Raw genomic sequence first — 19,493 nt, forward strand, 5'->3', positions numbered from 1 at the left:
AAATGAGAGAAAACTTGTACAATAACAGAGAAGCATCTTTGATCCAGACATCTCAGTCTTCTAAGAGCTACTTCAGGCAATGTGGGGGATGACAGAGAGAGAAGGGAAAAAGGAGCTGCTGAGATTTATCCTTGGGCTGTTAGTTACTGGCATGGATATGCAAAGTCTCCTGCAATTCTACTTTATTTCTGTGACAGGGCTAGCCTCTGTATTTGGTAAGTAAATATACAATATTGCAGCTGATCTATTTAATTATGATTACCTGGTAAGTAAGCTCTTTGATGCGCCTCTCATATTTGCGGACTCCTTTCAGAGATTCTGAATTACGACGAACTTCTGCCTCTAGTTCATTTTCCAGCTCACGGACCTGCACATTCAAATTGTGTGTATAGAGCAGAAGCATTGTCTTCAGAGTGGTTCTGCTTCATAGCAACAACTCAAAGAACTCAATATTAAAAATTAAGTCTACTGAATGTGGTTCAACGTTATTTACTAAAAGACCTGGTATCAGTATTGAATGTCCTTTACAATATTCCCTGTTACATAACAAATCTGTTTAGAAGTAAACTCTCACCTAAAATAGGAACACATTTTTTTTTTCAACAAAGGAGGCTGGAGTCTTGAACTGGGATAGCAATAGACTCTTAGGTACATACCCTGGATTCCAGCTTTTGAATCTGCTTCTTGCCCCCTTTGAGAGCAATCTGCTCTGCTTCATCCAGTCTCTTTTGCAGATCTTTAATAGTCTGCTCCATGTTCTTTTTCATTCGCTCCAGGTGAGCACTGGTATCTTGCTCTTTTTTAAGTTCTTCAGCCATCATGGAGGCCTACAATGAGATAAAGGTGCAAAATTATGCCCCAAAACCCACTAAGAGGTCTATTAGGCTTGATGATTCAGCAACCATGAAATACATGGATAGATTCAAAGCATTACCAACCACAGCTTTATTTAACAACATTGCTTATTTGTTTGATGTCTATAAAACAAATACCTTAATATCATACAAAAATAATTAAAATAATATTTCCAAAAAATTGCACAACAGATCTTGTAAAAGACTCCAACTGAGCAGAAAAACCCAGCTGCATAAGTCAGTACAATGGAGCTTTCAGGGGCACTTTTTAAAATAAAATAATCAACCAGCAGGAGATAAAACTACTAAATTAATTGAAAGAAACTAATTTAATAAGACTTAAATGCCCCGAGAGAACTAAGTCTTAGCCTGGTTCTGAAAGGACAGCAAGTTGGATGCTAGGCAAACCTCCCCGAAGTGAACACACCACTAATAGCGGGTCACTATATTATACATATTAATGATGTTACTAAATATGGGGCAAGAAAGCTTTTCTTTTCCACTGAGGGCATTATGATAATCGGTTAGGAGCTGAAGTCAGCAGTGAATGGAATGAAAGCCTAAATTAGGCAAGCCCACCAAGTTTCTCTTTCTATCAGCCCTTACTTCCTTAGGTTTAGGACCACATGTGATTCAATCATGACCTAAATTCTGATAATCTCCTTATTCACTACTAGTAGTATTTCCCACCTTTACAAACTATTTTAATCAAATAATTATTCTATAGAATTAAAACTATTTATATATTCTCCCCCAAAATAAGGTATTTGTATAAGTAAATAAACAACAAAACAGCACACCATTAAAAGTGCATTGCAGTCAACTCCTGAAAGTCTGTTGGAATAGGCAGAAGATAAGCATGGAGGGAACCAATCTAGCTCCCCTAGGGAGTGAGTTTCAAAGTTTGAAATCAGCTACCAAAATGCCCTCTCTTCTGGATCTATCAAATGTGCCTAGAAAGGTACTACAACTGAGAGAAGTCCTCCCCTAAGCATCTTGAAGGCTGGCAGGAAGGGGCTCATGTAGGCAGATAAGGTCCTTCAGATATCTGGACCTGAAACATCTATGTAAAATAGAAATACAAGTTAAAGTGGAAATATCTTACACTTCAGAATTTTAATTCTAGGTTTCAGGGAGACATTCATTCCTCTCAGTTTTTGAAGACTGCAGTTCATTAATTCCACCTACTACACTGCAGGTTTTTCAATGTTAATGATAACCAATCTGCAAGAAGATTCCTAAAGAGATATTGGAGATTTCATTCTTCAGAATGTCATACATCCTTCTGAATGATGGCAGAGTTCTAAATTCTATTATACTGGAAGAAGAAAAACATTCTAGTACCGTATATCGAAATAAATTAATATTCATAAGACCTGATTCAGGAATGATTAACAGGTTCTTTTTAAAAGATTAGAATAGGCACATGCAGGAGTGGTATCCAACTTACATCAGTGATTGCTTTCTTGGCTTTTTCTTCAGCATTCCTGCACTCCTGAATGGCTTCTTCAACTTCATTTTGCATTTGAGAGATATCACTCTCTAGTTTCTTTTTCTGGCTGATCAAGCTTGTATTCTTGATTTGGAAGGAAAAGGGACAAAAGAGTCATCATTCATCAGAAATATAAGATCATCTTTATCACTTCCTGGGGCTAGTGCTGATGAGGCACAATGCTGACTGAGCTCTATTTCACTGGCAAATTTTGGTAAATTACCTTTTTGGATTGCAGCTCCCAGCATCTATTAGCCATTGGCTACTTTGGGAGTTGTAGCCCCCAAAAAGTAATGGTTCCAATCTTTATATACACAGACCAATTGGTCATTCTTAACTATAATATGTTTCCTAAATAATGAACAAAATTAGACCTAAATCCAATTGCGATCCCAAGTGGAATGGAGCATTCTGTTTTTAAAGAGAGAAGGAAGACAATGGCTCTGTAGTGGTTTGGACCTAAATGCTGCACATTACTAGCATTAAAATGCCACTTTATTTTTTTCTTCCAAAGTACCCCAAAATAATAAATGGTGAACTTATTTTCTCCTTCTTCCCATCCCGATCTCCTTTCCTTTGTGTATTAAGGAGCCCTAAAATACTCCCCTCTCCTAAAATGGTGGTGGTGGGGACATGAGATTTAAATTAGGGTGAGGAAAATGCATTCTGTGGGAATCACTTTTAATAATAATAATAATAATAAGTTTATTTATATCCCGCCACCATCTCCCCCAGAGGGGACTCAGCACCAGTTATAATATTTAAACATTGATCAGAAAAATAAAACACGCTTACTAAAAACATAGAATTAAAAACAGTGAAGTTGCAATGATAATTAGCAAAGTGCACATTATAAGTTGCGAACTCAGAAACATAAAGTGCCACCAATTCGTTTGAGGCCAATTTTGGGATGAGAAGAGCCCTGAGCTAGTGTCAAGTAACCAGGAGAAGTGCGACCAATACAAAAGGGTCGAGGAATGTAATTATGATTATGATGGGGATGGCCGATCTTAACCAAAGGCCTGGGTGAAAAGCCATGTTTTTAGGCTCTTCCAAAATGCCATCAGGGTGGGGACTTGCCTGATCTCCCTAGGGAGTGAGTTCCAGAGCTGGGGGCCACTACAGAGAAGTCTCTCTCTCTCTCGTCCCCACCAATCACGCTTGTGACAGTGGCGGAAGCGAGGAGGACCTCCCCGACGACTGAAGAGATCGTGCAGGTTCATAGGGGGAGAGACGATCACAAAGGTAGGGTCCCAAACCATTCAGGGCTTTGTAGGTGATCACCTGCACTTTGAATTGGGTCCAGAAAATGAACAGCAGCCAGAGGAGCTCCTTAAACAAGAGAGTTGGCCGCTCCCTATATCAGGCTCCAGTTAGAAACAAGGCTGCTGAGCGTTGGACTAATTAAAGTTTCCAGGCTGTCTTCAAAGGCAGCCCCATGTAGAGTGCATTGTAATAGTCCAATTTAGAGGTAACTAAGACGTGGACCACCATGGCCAGATCAGACTTCATGAGGTATGGTCATAGCTGGCACACAAGTTTTAATTGTGCAAAGGCTCTCCCAGCCACCGCCGACAACTGAGCATGAAGCGTCAGTGATGAGTCCAGGAGGACCCCCAAGCTGCAGACCTGCGCCTTCAGGTGGAGTGTGACCCCATCAAGCACAGGTTGCCACCCAATACCCCGATCAGACATACAACTGACCTGGAGGACCTCTGTCTTGTCAGCTTATTCACCAGCCCATCACAGCCACCAAGCACTGGTCCAGTATCTGAAAGGCTTTTTTGGAGTTTGGTGGAAAAGAGTAGTAGAGTTGGGTGTCATCTGCGTAGAGATGACACCGCACTCCAAAACTCCGGATGACCTCTCCCAGCGGTTTCATGTAGATGTTAAAAAGCATGGGGGACAGAATGGAACCTTGCAGGACCCCAAAGGTCCGAGCAGGTGTCCCCCAGCTTCACCAACTGGGAACAGCCCTCCAGGAACGACTGGAGCCACTGCAAAGCAGTACCCCTAAGGCCCATCCCGGAGAGCCAACCCAGAAAGATACCATGGTCGATGGTATTGAAAGCCACTGAGATGTCCAAGAGAACCAGCAGGGTCACACTCCCCCTGTCCAGTTACCTGTGGAGGTCATCCACCAAGGCAACCAGAGCTGTCTCAGTACTATGACCAGGTCTAAAGCCGGACTGAGATGGGTCCAGAAAATCAGTGTCATCCAAGAAACCCTGGAGCTGCGAGGCAACCACCCGCTCCAGGACCTTGCCCAAAAAAGGTAGGTTCGAGATTGGTCTGTAATTGCTCAACATGGTCGTATCAAGGGAGGCCTTCTTCAGAATAGGCCTCACTATAGCCTTTTTAAGGGCAGATGGAAATTTACCTTGAGCCAATGAGGAGTTAATTATCTTCAAAAACCAACCTCCCAACCCTCCTCTGGCCGATTTGATTAGCCAAGAGGGGCAAGGATCCGTGGCACAAGTGGTCGCTCTCACCGCACCAAGGATCCTGTCCACGTCATCCAGGTGAATTAGCTGAAACGAATCCCACAAAATAGGACAGACAGGTGCCTCGGTTATCTCACTTGGCATTGCATCTAAGCTAGCATCCAAGTCATGACGAATCTGAGTGACTTTTTGTGACATCAAGTTCCTTCAGGACACCCTTTTGTTACTCCTCCCCCAAATATTTGCTTATTAGTTAATTTGCTTTATTTTTATTCTGCCTTTCGATTTAGTCCCATCGGGATTCAGAAGAGGCTATAAAGATCAATGAGATAGGGTTGTCTCTATCATTAGAAAACACGAGGAAGGCATCCCAGACAGAAGATCTGGAGTATTTTAAAAATTGGCAAATGGATAGGGATTTGTTATTTTGCTGCCAGTGCTTGTGGGATGTTCAGCCTCATGTTTCAGCATAACTTGGTTGATTTTTTACTATGCCCTTTGACCGCAATGTGTGGGAGTTACCATTTGCTGCTCTTTTTCAGGCAGCAAATGGTTTTGGGGCTCAGCTGACGCTTCCAGGCAGAATCTACTTCTGAGGATCTAGATCACATGTAAAAAAAGCAAATCAGTGTATAACTAAGAATATATTTTGATTTTGGAAAAATGGATTCAATGATTTCACAGCATTTGCCCTTTCTCTGGTGAGAAAAATAAAGTGGTATTTTGCATTTTAGGCAATCCAAAACAGTTTAGAGAAAATGACATCTTGAAGTTGCCCTCATCAAAATAACAGACTTATACATTTGCTATGCAGCCCACTCTGTTGTACAATTAAGTATAATGTCAATATTGGGATGATGATTTTATGCCAAACTGTGAATATGAAAATAACACAGAAAGCGATCAAGCATTTATGTATTCTGTAAGTCTTATTTGTTCCACTGAAGGAAACTACATTAAGATTCTCCAGTGGAAACGTTATGACATTAAATGCTTACTATGTGGTCGGGTCATGCCCTCACCAAAGAATTTGTTGTTTGGCTGCCCTGAACTCAAAGAAGCAACAGGACATTACATTCCTGTAATGAAATGAAATGCATAATTCTTTAATGTCCTTGTAAAAGAATATGAAATTGGGGGGGGGGAGCAATGCAAAAGTAAAGAAGATCATTTGGATGAAAAGAGAGCACGACAGGAGAAAAAACATTTTTCTTGTGGAGTAAATATTATCTTAAGCACAGTCAAAGGCATTTTAAGAGGTGGTAGAGGTCGCCAAAGTGTAGTTCAAAGCCAATTTTCTTTTATCTAGAGGCCAGTGAACTACAAACATGTTAAAATTATTGCTCACCATGTAATATGCAATTTAATTTCTTCCTCCCCTGGGGAATGAACAACCTTTGCACAAGCATGCTTGCTAATGAGGCCACATTTTGTCCAAAATCTACATTATCCTCAACTACTGTTCTATGTAATGTCTGGGTGTGGGGGTAGGGGAAGTCGGCAAAATCTATTTGAGATTCAACCTGAGTGTGCAGAAGGTTGACACGTTCTGTGGCTTCCAGCAACTCTTGCTCAGCTAGTTTGCGGCCACGTTCTGTCTGGTCCAGCAGAGCCCGTAGCTCATCCAGCTCCGACTGAAGGAGAGTGTTCCGCCGGTCAGAGACAGCCAGTTGCTCCTTGAAGTCTTCATTCAAGTGAGTAGCATCATCAAGCTGTACTTGAAGATCCTGAAAAGAAATAAATTACTCAAGCATTGCGCTCTTATTGTGTAGAGCAGGGGTCCCCAAGATAAGGCCCGTTTGCCGGATGCGGCTCCCCAAGGTAATTTACCCTGTCCCCAACCTAAACTGTAAACTTAGGGTCACCCTAAGTCTGAAACAACTTGAAAGCATACAACAACAATCCTAATTAACTTGACTATCTCATGAGCCAAAAGCAGGCCCACACTTCCCATTGAAATACTGCTAAGTTTATGTTGGTTAAAATTGTTCTTAATTTTAAATACTGTATTGTTTTTTCATGTTTTTTGCACTACAAATAAGATATATGTGGTATGTTCATGTTTTTTTTTTCAAACTATAATACACTTCCCACTCTGAGGGACCATGAACCAGTCCTCTGCAAAAAAGGTTGGAGGACCCCTGGTGCAGAGCATCGGTCTCCAACATGAGGCCCTCTGCATCTGCTGGACCACAACTCTCATCTTCCCCATCCAGTCTGTCAGCTGAGTTGGTGGCAATTGTAACCCAACATCTCTGGTACACATCGGGGTGGGTGTAGATGTATTAGGTATTACACAATCACATCATTTGAGGAAGAGGTCTTCAAAATTGGTCTACATGTGAACCATGAAGAGAAAATAAGACCTCAGCATTAAAAAGGCAAAGTCTTAAAAAGTAAGACTCCATACTTGCTGATCCCTTATCAGCAGTTCCACTTGTGTGTGCCCAGGGGAAAAGGTCACTTTAGCAAATTGCTAGATCCTCCAGATGATTCGATGACATATTTTTCCTGGAAGTATAACAGAGTTGCCCTAGGACCAAACAAATTTCTAGAGAGAATTTCCTCTAAGGAATTTCTAGGTTCTTCAGTATGACTTTATGGTATGTTGGGACCAGACATGAAGTAATTTAATTGCATTTGGTCAAATCCATTGTTTCAGGTAACCATGGTCTGGCTAGGAACATATTCCCTGTGGATATAGAAGTCTTATTTAGATGAGTTTCCCCCTGTCTTTTAGGAACCTAGTGCATCAACAAGATATATACCAGTTGATGATCTTGCTGTCATGGCAGATGAATCCAAAGTTGCCCTCTAGGTAGGTCATCTATATATGGTGTACACTATTTTTGAATAGTCTTATCCAAATTACATGGAATGTTCATTTGCATATGGTGTTTCCAAATTTGATTTAGAAATATCCATGGGAATGTAGGAGAGCTCCACAACACTTTCCTTTCTGGTTTATCTTATAAGCCAGTCCTTGGTATCCAGCTGTTCCCCTCCCCGACCTATGCAGGGGAAAAGATATAGGATGAGGTTACCTTTACTTGAGCCTGAAGGATACGTGTGGTCTTTGTTGCTTCTGCAGCATGTCGGTTAGCATGGCTAAGTTGGATTTCCATTTCATTAAGGTCTCCTTCCATCTTTTTCTTCAGCCGAATGGCCTCATTCCTGCTCTTAGCTTCCGAATCCAAGGTAGATTGCAATGTGTCTATGGTACGCTGTTGGTTTCTCCTGATTTTCAAAAACAGTATTGGGATAGGGGTTTGTTAGAAAATATATTTTGGATTGTAAACATAACTTTTTCAAACTCTTTTTATCTGAACAAGGCCTACCTTTTAACTGATTTCTTTTGTATCTCAAAGATATTATTGTAACATTTTTACTACTACCGTGTTTCCCCGAAAATAAGACCTCCCCAAAGAATAAGACCTAGCAGGGGTTTGGGGGGATTGCCAAATATAAGGCCTCCCCTGAAAGTAAGACCTAGCAACTGAGGCTGCAGCAGAGTTCCATTGGGAAGCATGGCTGCAGGGCAGAAGCAGCACTCATTCATACACCGGAGGGAGGGAGGGAAAGTGCTTGCTTTCTGTGCCTCCCTCCCTCCCTGCCTTGCCTTGCCTTGCCTGTCTCCCAGCCGAGGCTTGAAGAACCTTCCGTGGCTGCTGCTGCACTGCCGTTTCTTCCTTCCTTCCGTCTCCCTCCTGGCCATGCTGCCTTGCTTCCCAGAGGCTTCTGATTAGCTCCTGGAGCCAGGGCAAGGGAGGGTGGGAGGGAGGGAAGGAAGAGGGCTTTCGTCCTGCTGCTTTTGCTCCTTAAAGGTACAGGATGCATTGGGATTCTCCTCTCATCTTCCTATCCTATGCCATGAAACTGATTATTTTATACTATTATTCTGTTGCCATATTATTATCATCATATTCTGTTACTATTATTATATCCCATTATTATATTATCCTATTAATATATTTTAAATCATTATATTATATTTTTCTATTATTATTATATCATTATATTATTATTCTATTATTATTCTATTATATTTTCATATTATTATATTATTATTCAGTTATTATTAAATTCCATTTTATATTACCCTATTAATATATTTTATATCATTATATTCTATACTATTATTCTATTATATTATCATATTATTATTTTATTATTATTAGCATATTCTGTTATTATTATATTCCATTTTATATTATCCTATTAATATATTTTATATCATTCTATTCCATTCTATTATTCTATTATATTATCCTATTATTATATTATTATGCTATTCTGTTATTATATCCCATTATTATATTATCCTATTAATACCATATTATTATCATATTCTGTTATTATTATATCCTATATTATATTATCTCATTAATATATTGTATATCATTATATTATTATTATATTATCATATTATTATTATAGTATATTATATTATTCATCATTCATGACTACATTGAAACTAGAATAGAGAGAAATCAGCGTGGAAACCTTGTGAAACCTAAATTGCAAGAGGTACCATAGATTGTTGTACATGTAAATAATGGTAGTAACAAGAAATTCTTGATAGGATTCATAGTTTGTCTGGTTATGCTGGTTTGTGATGACAACTACTTTACAGTATATAATAAATGTTCATTTTGTTGTTCAACAATAAATGTGAGCTCTTCTTCATGGAAAAATAAGACATCCCCTGAAAATAAGACCTAGTGCATCTTTGGGAGCAAAAATTAATATAAGACCCTGTCTTATTTTCGGGGAAACAGGGTACAATACGTCCTTCACTTGCACAAGGGTTAGAGGTATGTATAATACCTGTGAAAGTGGAAAAATCACAAGCAAACCCCATACACTTTTCTAGGAATCTCTAGGTCTTCCAGTCCAATTTTATGATCAACATCCACTGGAAGCTGACCCCAGAATCACACCAGAGGATCTAAAAATATTTAGAAAATTGTTTTCTCTAGGAATCTCTAGCTCCTCCAGCATAGTGCTATGGTTAACTTTGCACTTCAACAGGAGCTCACCAAAGAGTTGTGGCTGAGGACCTAGATCAGTGGTTCTCAACCTGTGGGTCCCCAGATGTTTTGGCCTTTAACTCCCAGAAAGCTGGTAAACTGGCTGGGATTTCTGGGAGTTGTAGGCCAAAACACCTGGGGAACATCTGACCTAGATTGTAAGAAAGAACATATGAATCAAATCTATGGATAATCAAATCCAAAAAAGTTCAACTCGCAAATATGGTAAGGGGTCCGCTATAATAATATCCTCTCTGTAAAATCAATTCATTTTGAATCTGTCCCCTAGAATAATGTTATCAAATAAGAAAGGAAAATTTTGGTATTTTCTTGTTTATTTCCTCTTGTTTATTAATGCCTTTTGTCAACATATTGTGCAGACAGTAATTATCGATCAGTCTTAACAACATTTTTGCAAATTAAGACAGCATGCGCAGATGGCAAAACAGATTCATAAGCAGAAGTAAATTGCCCTCTTCTACATAAGATTTTATTTGGCAGTTCTAGTTTGAGAAATCTTGAAGATGGTTAAGAAGCACAGATCATTTATGCCGACTGTTTTAAAATAATGGGTTGGATGCATTAGTTGAAGTTAACATCTTGTTGAAACCTAAGGGATGAATGCACTGATAAAAATGGAAAGTAAATTCAACTAACTTAATTCTAGATCCAACTCAATGTAAACTCAAAACTAGAAATATTATCGGCTGCCAACCCTTGTCTCTTCTGTCACATTTTTGGTGTATAGAATGGCTTGATAAATTATTATAATTATCACTATCACTTGTATCAAATATTTTTGCTAGTTTGGGACTCAAGATGGCTTACAATGGATAAAAAAGGCATAGCTAAAAATATACCAAATACAAAAGTTTAAAGTATTATTAGTTACTATAATGAAAACAGGTTTAAAAGCCTATTAAGAACAACAAATAAACAAAACACTGACAGAGAGTACAGCACAATCCAACAAGGCCCAGTCTCCTTAAGCAGTTAGGCCTGCCAAAATAATAATAAAAAGCCTTAACCCAAAAATGGAAAAATAGCAAGGAAGGTGCAAGCCCTGGAACTCAGAAGAGAGTTCCAGGGCCTGAAGGAAGCCACTGAAAAGGCTGCATTTGCTGTTCCCACCAAATGTATCTGTGAAGGTGGTGGAGTAGAGAAAATGCCCTCTGCAGCGGATCTCAAATTATGAGCAAGAGGATATGGTTCTTCAGATGACTTGGACCAGAGCCAGACATGTAGCTGGGGGGGGGGGGGCTTGAGGGGCTTACCCCCCCCTGAAATTCTCAGGGTGGTCCACGAGAAGGCCTTACATTTATTATTTAAACTGTTATGTTTATTCATATCATGATCTGATCACCATGCTCAATATATCCCATATGCATGGGGGTATTGGGATAACGATACAAAAGGTTTGCGAGGGTAGATCCTCTCTCACCCAGACTCAGCCCCCCCCCCCCCCCCAACCAAAATCCCAGCCTCTCCCGAATCAAAATCCTGGCTACGGGCCTGACCAGAACCATATAGGATTTGAAAGTCCTTAACCAGGGCTTTGAGTTTAGAATGGGAAGCCAAAAAGGTGCTCCTGGTAGCTAGATTCAGTGAACCACCTGGCTGCAACTATTTGACTGAACGCTTTTGTGAAGACACTATACCTGAAGTTTTCAATTTCCTCTTCTTTTTCTGCCAGTTTCCTTTCAAAATCTGCTTTAATTTGGGAAAGTTCCAGTTGAAAACGTAATGTTTTGCTTTCTTCGTGTTCCAGAGCTCCCTGAAAAATATGCAGCATATGTTTCATTGCATTTAAAAAACCCATAAGCCTAGACTGTACAGCCAATCAAAGTTTGGAGGAAGTTATTTTTGGATTATGTGTCCCCAGAATCCCCGGACCAGCATAGCTAGTGGCCATGGCAGGATTCTGGGAGATGGATCCAAAGAAGTAACTTTTCCAAATTATGAATCTGCTGCTGTGCTCATTTGCACAGTTCAACACAAGATGAAGGATGCAGAAGACAGCTCATGCAGCTGAAAAATTCAAGATACTTCTGTGTACCAACAACTTTGTGTAAATTCCAAGTAGTGTCAGAGAAGCCTTGTTACTAGAATTGCTTTACTATGAGACCCCACTTTCCTATGCAACAAATATTGACAAATCATTTGAAGTAATTCTGCCTACACCTCAACCTGTGGCACAGCAGCTGCAACAGTAGCATGAATATTTCAGAATACAAGTTTTAGTCACTTTCATCTCTGTCCACTCCACAAATGTCTTTTCTAGCCAACAATGGTTTCGTAGCCATCCTAACCACCTATATTCTAAAGCAAATAGAAAGAAGTACATAACATGTTTGAACCTATGGCTGTAATAGGACCGACTAGAACCGCACCTTTTCACAGCTCAAGCTTTATTGCAGGGATATTGCTGGAACCAGTACTTGAAGTTTACATTTCTCCATTCCTAGTTCATCAATTCTGCCAATTCCAATTATTTAAAAATCAATTTTCCAGAGAATTATAAATTGTAAAAAAATAATTTTCACTTTCAGAGGCTTTGTTAACCAAGGTATGCCTGCATTTGTTTTCTATCTCCAAATGTATGTCAGTTCCAGCTTTTAATATGTAAGATTTGTAGCAGGGAGGATCTCAAGAAGTTGAAGTGATATCTAGCTGGTGAACTGAACAGAGTATGCTGAAAAGCAGATTAGGAAAGAAAGTACGAAGTGGGACAGGATTACATGCATGAAAGAAAGATCTGATTAATCAACATTATTCAGACACAATGAGTATCTCTTTGAGTTTTCACTTTTTTATTTGCAAAATAGTGTATGTAAACAGTGATTCACAAAAAAAGTCCACTAGTGGCTTCTAGGATAGTTGGGCATGTGTCAAAAAGGTAATATGAACAATCCTGAAATAAGTACAAAGAGTGCTCATATTAATTGGTTGAGAGGAGACCAATTAGTCAAAATATGACATCATGCAAAGAAATAGATCCTTGCAAAAAAAATCTTTGAAATGTTCTTTTTTTGGACTGCAGCTCCCAAAATCCCCCAAGTACCATGGCCAATGAATTCTGGGAGCTGAAGTCCAAAAAAATAGATTTTCTTCTGATTCACAATGCTTTGACATACATGGACATGTGGAAATTTTTGGGTTAGATTAAGTGGTACGTACAAGTTCTTCTAGGTACACTATTCTATTTTTCACCTAATCAAGAATTTCAGTGTAAACTGGTCTAATGCATAGTTTGAAAAGTTATTAACAGAATTTCAGAGTTCCAAAAGGTCATTATCAGACTAATGGAAGAATAAAAGAAAGGAAGAAATCAAAAAGTAAGCTTTAAAGGCTAATGGTCTAATAAGTGCAGATACAAGATTAATGGGAATATATGGCGTACTCATGCTGTTTTTACTAATGAATTTAAAACAGCAGCCTTGAGGGAAAATCATTTCAAGATCTTATATAACAGGGTTTTGACATTTTAAACGAAATGAATGAAGAATTTAGTAACAGATTTAGTGAGTTTTGCAAAACCACAAGCAGGTAGCTTTTATATGTGCTAAGTGAAAAATCCATGTATATCAGAAGGAAGTAGTTGATGCCATAAAAATGATAATTATATATTCTGTCTGTATAATACAGATTGGGACATGTAGTTCAACAAATCTTGGAGGAATGCACAATCTCAAACTTTACTGCAGAACAACTTACATTAAGTATACAATGATATAGTGTCGAATAATAGCACACAGGAAATAGTGTCTCTTTTTATTACAGAATATAATTATTACAGAACTGAAATGGTTTTTAAATGGGCTATTAACATGACTAGCTGAAAACCATATGAGTTTGTTATATCAGGTAAAAGGCAGTTAAGAGAAATTTTCTATTCAATTGGAATATATTTGTTACTTTTCAGAAAGTAGAGTTTCAAAAGCGAAGTTTAGCTTTTGAAAGAAATGTAAAGAATGTGATTTCTATTTGATAATTAAACCTTTGTTATATAGAAATCTAGTATTTAGCTACAGAAGCAAGACATTTTTTCCTTAAGAAAAAGAAAAGAAAGAAAATCCTGTAACAGTCATACTTTGCTAATTTCTGCTGGTGGGTGCTCAGAGTTAAAAGAGACATGACATTAAATGCATGAATGCATTTAATGAATCTGTCTTTTCCTTCAACCAATAATATATCTCTGAGGCATATGGAGGGAGCAGGACGGCAGTGCATGGGGAGTATATTTAACCCATCTGTCACAAGAAGAATTGTTCACAGACAAAAAGAGATATGTTTAATCAAATTCACACATTTTACTGTTGTCACAAATGCACTTGGTGTCTGGAATATTTGATATGCCAGATGTTGTTCAACTCAAATTCCCATCTCATCCTGGTCAATGGTAACAGCCCATGGTGACAGATAATGTGGAACGTAGGAAGTATACTGTGCTGTGTATCATATACCATCAAAGGTTCATCACCAGCATTTAGGGGTACACAAGTCCTCATCCTTCTGAACAGATTTACCTCTTTGCCCCTTTGAAGTAACTGGTGGTTGTTATTGTTGTGTGCCTTCCAGTCATCTCTAACTTATGGCCACCCTCAAACGTACTGCAGGACTTTCTCAGAAAGATTTGTTCAGAGATTTGTTTCTCTGAGGCTGAGAGAATGTGACTTGCCCAAGGTCACCCAGTGTGTTTCCATGGCCAAGCAGAGGTTCTCCAGAGCCATAGTGAAATGCTCAAACCATTATATCACTATATGACATTGTTAAAGGGTCAATCCACACGGTAGAATTAATGTACCTTGATACTATTTTAACTGCTATGGCTCAATGCTGTGGAATCATGAGTGTTGTAGTTTTATCAGCTCTTTATTTTTATCTGACAAAAAGTGCTGGTGCCTCTCCAAACTACAACTGCCACAATTCCATAGCATTAAGCCATGGCTGTCAAGCTGCCATAATTCTATAATGTAGATTTCCCCCAACGTCACATCTGTTTTGTACTTGCATTGGTAATCATTTCTCAAAGGTTCTAGGAAGCACATGCCTGTTTCTTCCTTGTGTTACATGGAAGGAGACATGTCAGTTGATAAAATGACTAGAAAGGTTTGGGCTGAAAATTTAGGGACTAATACAAAATTAAGACCAAGCTGGCATCTCCTGGCCAGTGAAGTGTCTTCTATTGGGTTTCTAGAGAGCCAGTGTAGCCCTGCCAAAATGGTTTCATATTCCTGATCAAAGGGTTACAGGAGAAGAAAGAAGGAAATGATTGGCAGCTTTGGGGATCCAGGAGAAGGCAGAAAAATTACTTCTTTGGATCATTGGCCATGGTAGCTTTGAGGGTCTAGGAACAGCAATCTAAAAAAGTTCTGGCATGTAGTTTGCCTTGCAAAGATTAATGGGCAGACACATTAAAACCATTATTAAAGCCATTATAGCAACATGGAGAGATTCTGAAATTTTATTCAAGGTGTGTGTGTATGGCAGTGGTGGCGAACTTAAGGCATTCGTGCCGGATAGTGCACACAACACCTTCTTTCCTAGCACATGCACCATCACCCACCCCTGCTCACCATCCTGCCCCACCTCTGCTCGCTCACCTGCTCACCCCCTGTTCACCCACCCATTTGCCTTTCCTCCGCTCACCATCCCGCCCCTTCTCGCTTACGTGCCCCCCACCTGCTCATCCACACTCGCCATCCCTGTTTGCCACTCCCAGAGTGCCCCCCTCCAGTTTGGTCACTAAAAGGTTCACCAACACTGGTATGGGGGACCTTAATGCTAGCAAGCAGGTCATTTTAATTTTTTCCCTCCTGCAAGTACTTGCAGGGAGAATGCAAATTACATTCTCATTAGTTATTATCTAAGCATCCTTAGAGAAGAAGACTCTTATAAGCACAATGTATATTTAGAGGTCCTCTTAATGTGTTTGCGTAATCGAACACATGCTCCTTCAATGCATGTTCTATAGAGACATTCGAACTAATCTCATTACTCCATGGCTTCTTAAATACCCAGGGCACAATGGAAATTTTATACCACCCTGATGTTCTCGGACTCTAGCACTACAATAACTTACAGTGTTGCTAGGTTCTATGCTGAAGCACTTAAGATTCGATGGATGATGATCGACCCTACAGGGTAGCACCCTGACTGGAGCGTGACTGGAGCAACTTGTTGCAGCTGAAGTGCTGCTGGACTTGTAAGATGCCCCTCCCTCTCCCTCTACTGCTCTCCTAATGTTTTACCCCTCCTATTAGACTCCCCCCCCCCCCCCGGTCCCATATCTGCTATGTTAAATGCACCTTTAAACAGTACTTTTAAAAAAACTGTTTTCCAATCTTTTTTATGGCTGCCTCTCTAGGGAACTGTGTTTCCCCATCACAAGGTGTTTGTGCCCCTCTCTGTGCTGGTCATGGACCGTAATAAAGTCTTGTTGTTGTTGTTGTTGTTGTTGTTGTTGTTGTTGTTGTTGTTGTAGCTTATTCCCAAGTTAAGCATGCAAAGGATAGTCTGCACACAGCCCTTATTATTCCTTGTAAAATTCAGTGATATCTTTCATTTCAGAAGGAGCTTAGGGTCTCCTTTCCTAGCCCTAGTAGAGGCGCAACCCCCCCCCCCCCCACCACCTTGTTATATCCCTTGATCAAGAGAAAGGTGAAATAAAAATAGAGATAAGACGAATGTAATTATTATTATTCCAGGGTTCTCCACCCCACATGTAGTCTGTGCTCAATATCCGTGAGGATTAGGCATTGGTTCTTTCTAAAAAACATAGCAGATGCCATCCAACTAGTTATTACAAGGTCAAATGCTACAATGTGAAGTCAGAGGCTGAAATCCGACTGGTGTGTAATGATGGCATAACTATGCTGACACAGATTATGGCTTCAGGAAGAAAAAAAACTGCAGAAACTGCAGCTGTGCAGGTCATAGAAGGAGTAGGCTTCCTGGAGCCAGCAGATTTTGTTTGCCTTCCTTTGCCACTGATCTGTAGCCTTGGAAAAAATGAACTGCTAAAATAATGCACCAACAGGATTTGGTCTATAGATTTCTAAACTACCCAATCAATATCCATTACTATCTTGGTATAATTGGGTCACATGGCTGTCTGACTTCAATAATCTGTCAGATGGGAGTTAGGAAATACCCTTGTGCTTAAATGAAAATAAGAGTTAGCTCTTGCCTGGCAATGTAAAGTTTTGTTTTCACATATCCTTAGGCAAGCATGTGCACACACACACACACACACACACACACTAGAAAATTCCACAGGATTTTGTTGTAAAGTTTCACCTTTTCAGCTACAACCCATTGAATATAACTTGGATCACTCCATCTTTAGAAGTAAAAATGGAGCCCATTATGTTAAAAGATGACTTCAGTACTGTATTAATGTCACCATCTAATAATCTTCTACCGGCAGGACAGCTGACCGAAAGGTCAGCGGTTTGAATCCAGGGAGTGGGGTGAGCTCCCATCTGTCAGCTCTAGCTCCCCATATGGGGATATGAGAGAAGCCTCCTAAGGATGGTAAAACATCAAACATCTGGGCATTCTCTGGGCAACATCCTTGCAGACAGCCAATTCTCTCACACCAGAAGTGACTTGCAGTTTGTCAGTCGCTCCTGACACGAAAAAAAAACATCTAAAACTACTCATAATCAACGTCATTATCATCACTTTTATTTGTATCAGAGGGGCAAAGCATAACCTCTAACGCCATTTCTGTGGCTCTCAGGTCCCCCCAGGTGTCAAAAGGGGGCTTTCATTTTGTCGAAAGATCCCCTCCCCATTTTTTTGTGTTAGGAGCGACTTGGAAACTGCAAGTCACTTCTGGTGTGAGAGAATTGGCCGTCTGCAAGGATATTGTCCAGGGGATGCCCAGATGCTTTCGATGTTTTAACCCACTGCGGGCTGCTGTCCCCCCAAATGTCTCCAGAAGTCTTTAAAAAGAAGAAGAATGTAAGCTATTGCTTCATGTATACTCAGACAGTTTTAATGATGAATTTTAAACTTCCGCTCTATTTCTAACTTTTGTTTTGTGTACTTTAATATGTATATTCTGTGGAGTGTTTTTAAATGATTATGTGTTTTGGCAATGTTGTAACCTGCCTCGAGCCACGAAGAGAGGCAGGTAAGAAATAAAATTATTATTATTATTATTATTATTATTATTATTATTATTATGTTGTTGTTGTTGTTGTTGTTGTTGTTAAAAAGATCTAAAAACATTCTGGTTCTTCCCAAACCAGGACTTAAGGTGTTTGTGTGTATTTTCTTTTGAATTAGGTGCCTTTTGATCTCAGAATGATAGGCAGCAAAGCACAAGAAAAATACACACAGAATATCATGCACCATCTGCATAAGCAACATCACAGTCTATATCTCCTCACAAGCACCTTTTCAAGTAAAGATGGTTTTGGAGGGTTTCCCACCAAGCGTGCATCTACACTGTAAAATCAATGCAGTTTGACACCACTTTAAATACTATGGCTCAATGCTATAGAATCACAGGAGCTGTGGTTTTACAAGCTCTTTAGCCTTCTCTGCCAAAAGGTGCTGGTGCCTCAGGAAACAACAAATCCCATTATTCCATAGCATTGAGCCATAGCAGATAAAGTGGTGTCCAACTGAATACATTCTACACTATAGCTGTACTCTTAGTTAGCATGGGAATGCTCTTACTTCCAGATGGACCACTGAATGGCTCTGGTCTTACCCTTTCACTCATTTCCACATCCATTAAAATTTAACCAAAGTTACCACATTCTCATAAGGCACCTTCCCTGGCTGCTCAACCCAAACAGCCAAAAGGCTTACAGGACATCATTAAAACATTTATGCAGCTGGTGGAGGTCATTGGTTTGGGCTGTTAACAAAATATATTTCAGGGAGCATCTCAGTGAGTTAGTTGAGCAGATTTGTGGCACTGCTACTTTGCAATATCAAGCCACAGCACGTTCCAGGGTGCCTGGCCAAGGCAAAGCTCTAGAATACATGAGAAATGAATGTGTAATGACCAATCAGTTTAAGTATCTATGGAATATATATTATATCAAAATATATATCACGATCAGCTTTCCAAAACAACATAATAAACAAGCCATTTCCTCTGCTGTTCTATAAAAACCCTTTTATTTGGAGGGGAAATCCCCGCAAAATATAAAATAGCCTGTAAGATAAAAAAGAGAGAAATGAATGCAACGAGGCTGACAATTTAATTAAGAGCTCATTTTCAGACATTATTAGAAGGAAAAGAGATGGAACTGTCCATCAAAGAGGCATTTTCCCTCCCCAAAAGTTGATTCATGAAAATGTCCTTGAATGCATTCAATTAACTTGCAATATAAACTAATCACATTTCAGTGCACAGAACTAGCCTCTAGTTATTATAGAAAAATGTAGATACCAGATGGGGGTAACCAACAACTTACAGTTGCTCATTGTGCAGCTGACGACTTTATAAAAATCATTTACCATTTATAATTTTCAAAAGTTAAAGTCATTTGTGGGTTTCATTTGTGAAAGTTTTGATATATATGCAACACCTTCAGGATAGTATTATCCTAAAGGTGTTGCATATACATATCTCAAAACTGTCAGTCAAAATGGAAGTGTGGTTCAACTCCAAAGAGTAAGAAAATATGCTCAAACTTTTGCACTTGTC

At 39.4% G+C, this 19,493-nt stretch overlaps 1 protein-coding gene across 2 annotated transcripts in view; it reads right to left on the reverse strand.

The window, feature by feature from the left end:
• The window catches only part of myh15 (myosin heavy chain 15), a 149,645-nt gene that overhangs the window by 8,651 nt on the left and 121,501 nt on the right, over positions 1-19,493 (reverse strand). For both annotated transcript variants that reach the window (XM_062974863.1, XM_062974864.1), the window contains 6 exons: positions 11,479-11,594; positions 7,835-8,027; positions 6,314-6,517; positions 2,305-2,430; positions 657-827; positions 263-367 (listed from right to left, as the gene is read on the reverse strand). In XM_062974863.1, the coding sequence (XP_062830933.1) occupies positions 263-367; positions 657-827; positions 2,305-2,430; positions 6,314-6,517; positions 7,835-8,027; positions 11,479-11,594 (915 nt within the window). The remainder of the gene's footprint in view (positions 1-262; positions 368-656; positions 828-2,304; positions 2,431-6,313; positions 6,518-7,834; positions 8,028-11,478; positions 11,595-19,493) is intronic.

The sequence above is a fragment of the Anolis carolinensis genome, chromosome 3 (genome assembly GCF_035594765.1).
Source record: "Anolis carolinensis isolate JA03-04 chromosome 3, rAnoCar3.1.pri, whole genome shotgun sequence".
In the NCBI taxonomy this organism is placed as follows: domain Eukaryota; kingdom Metazoa; phylum Chordata; class Lepidosauria; order Squamata; family Dactyloidae; genus Anolis; species Anolis carolinensis.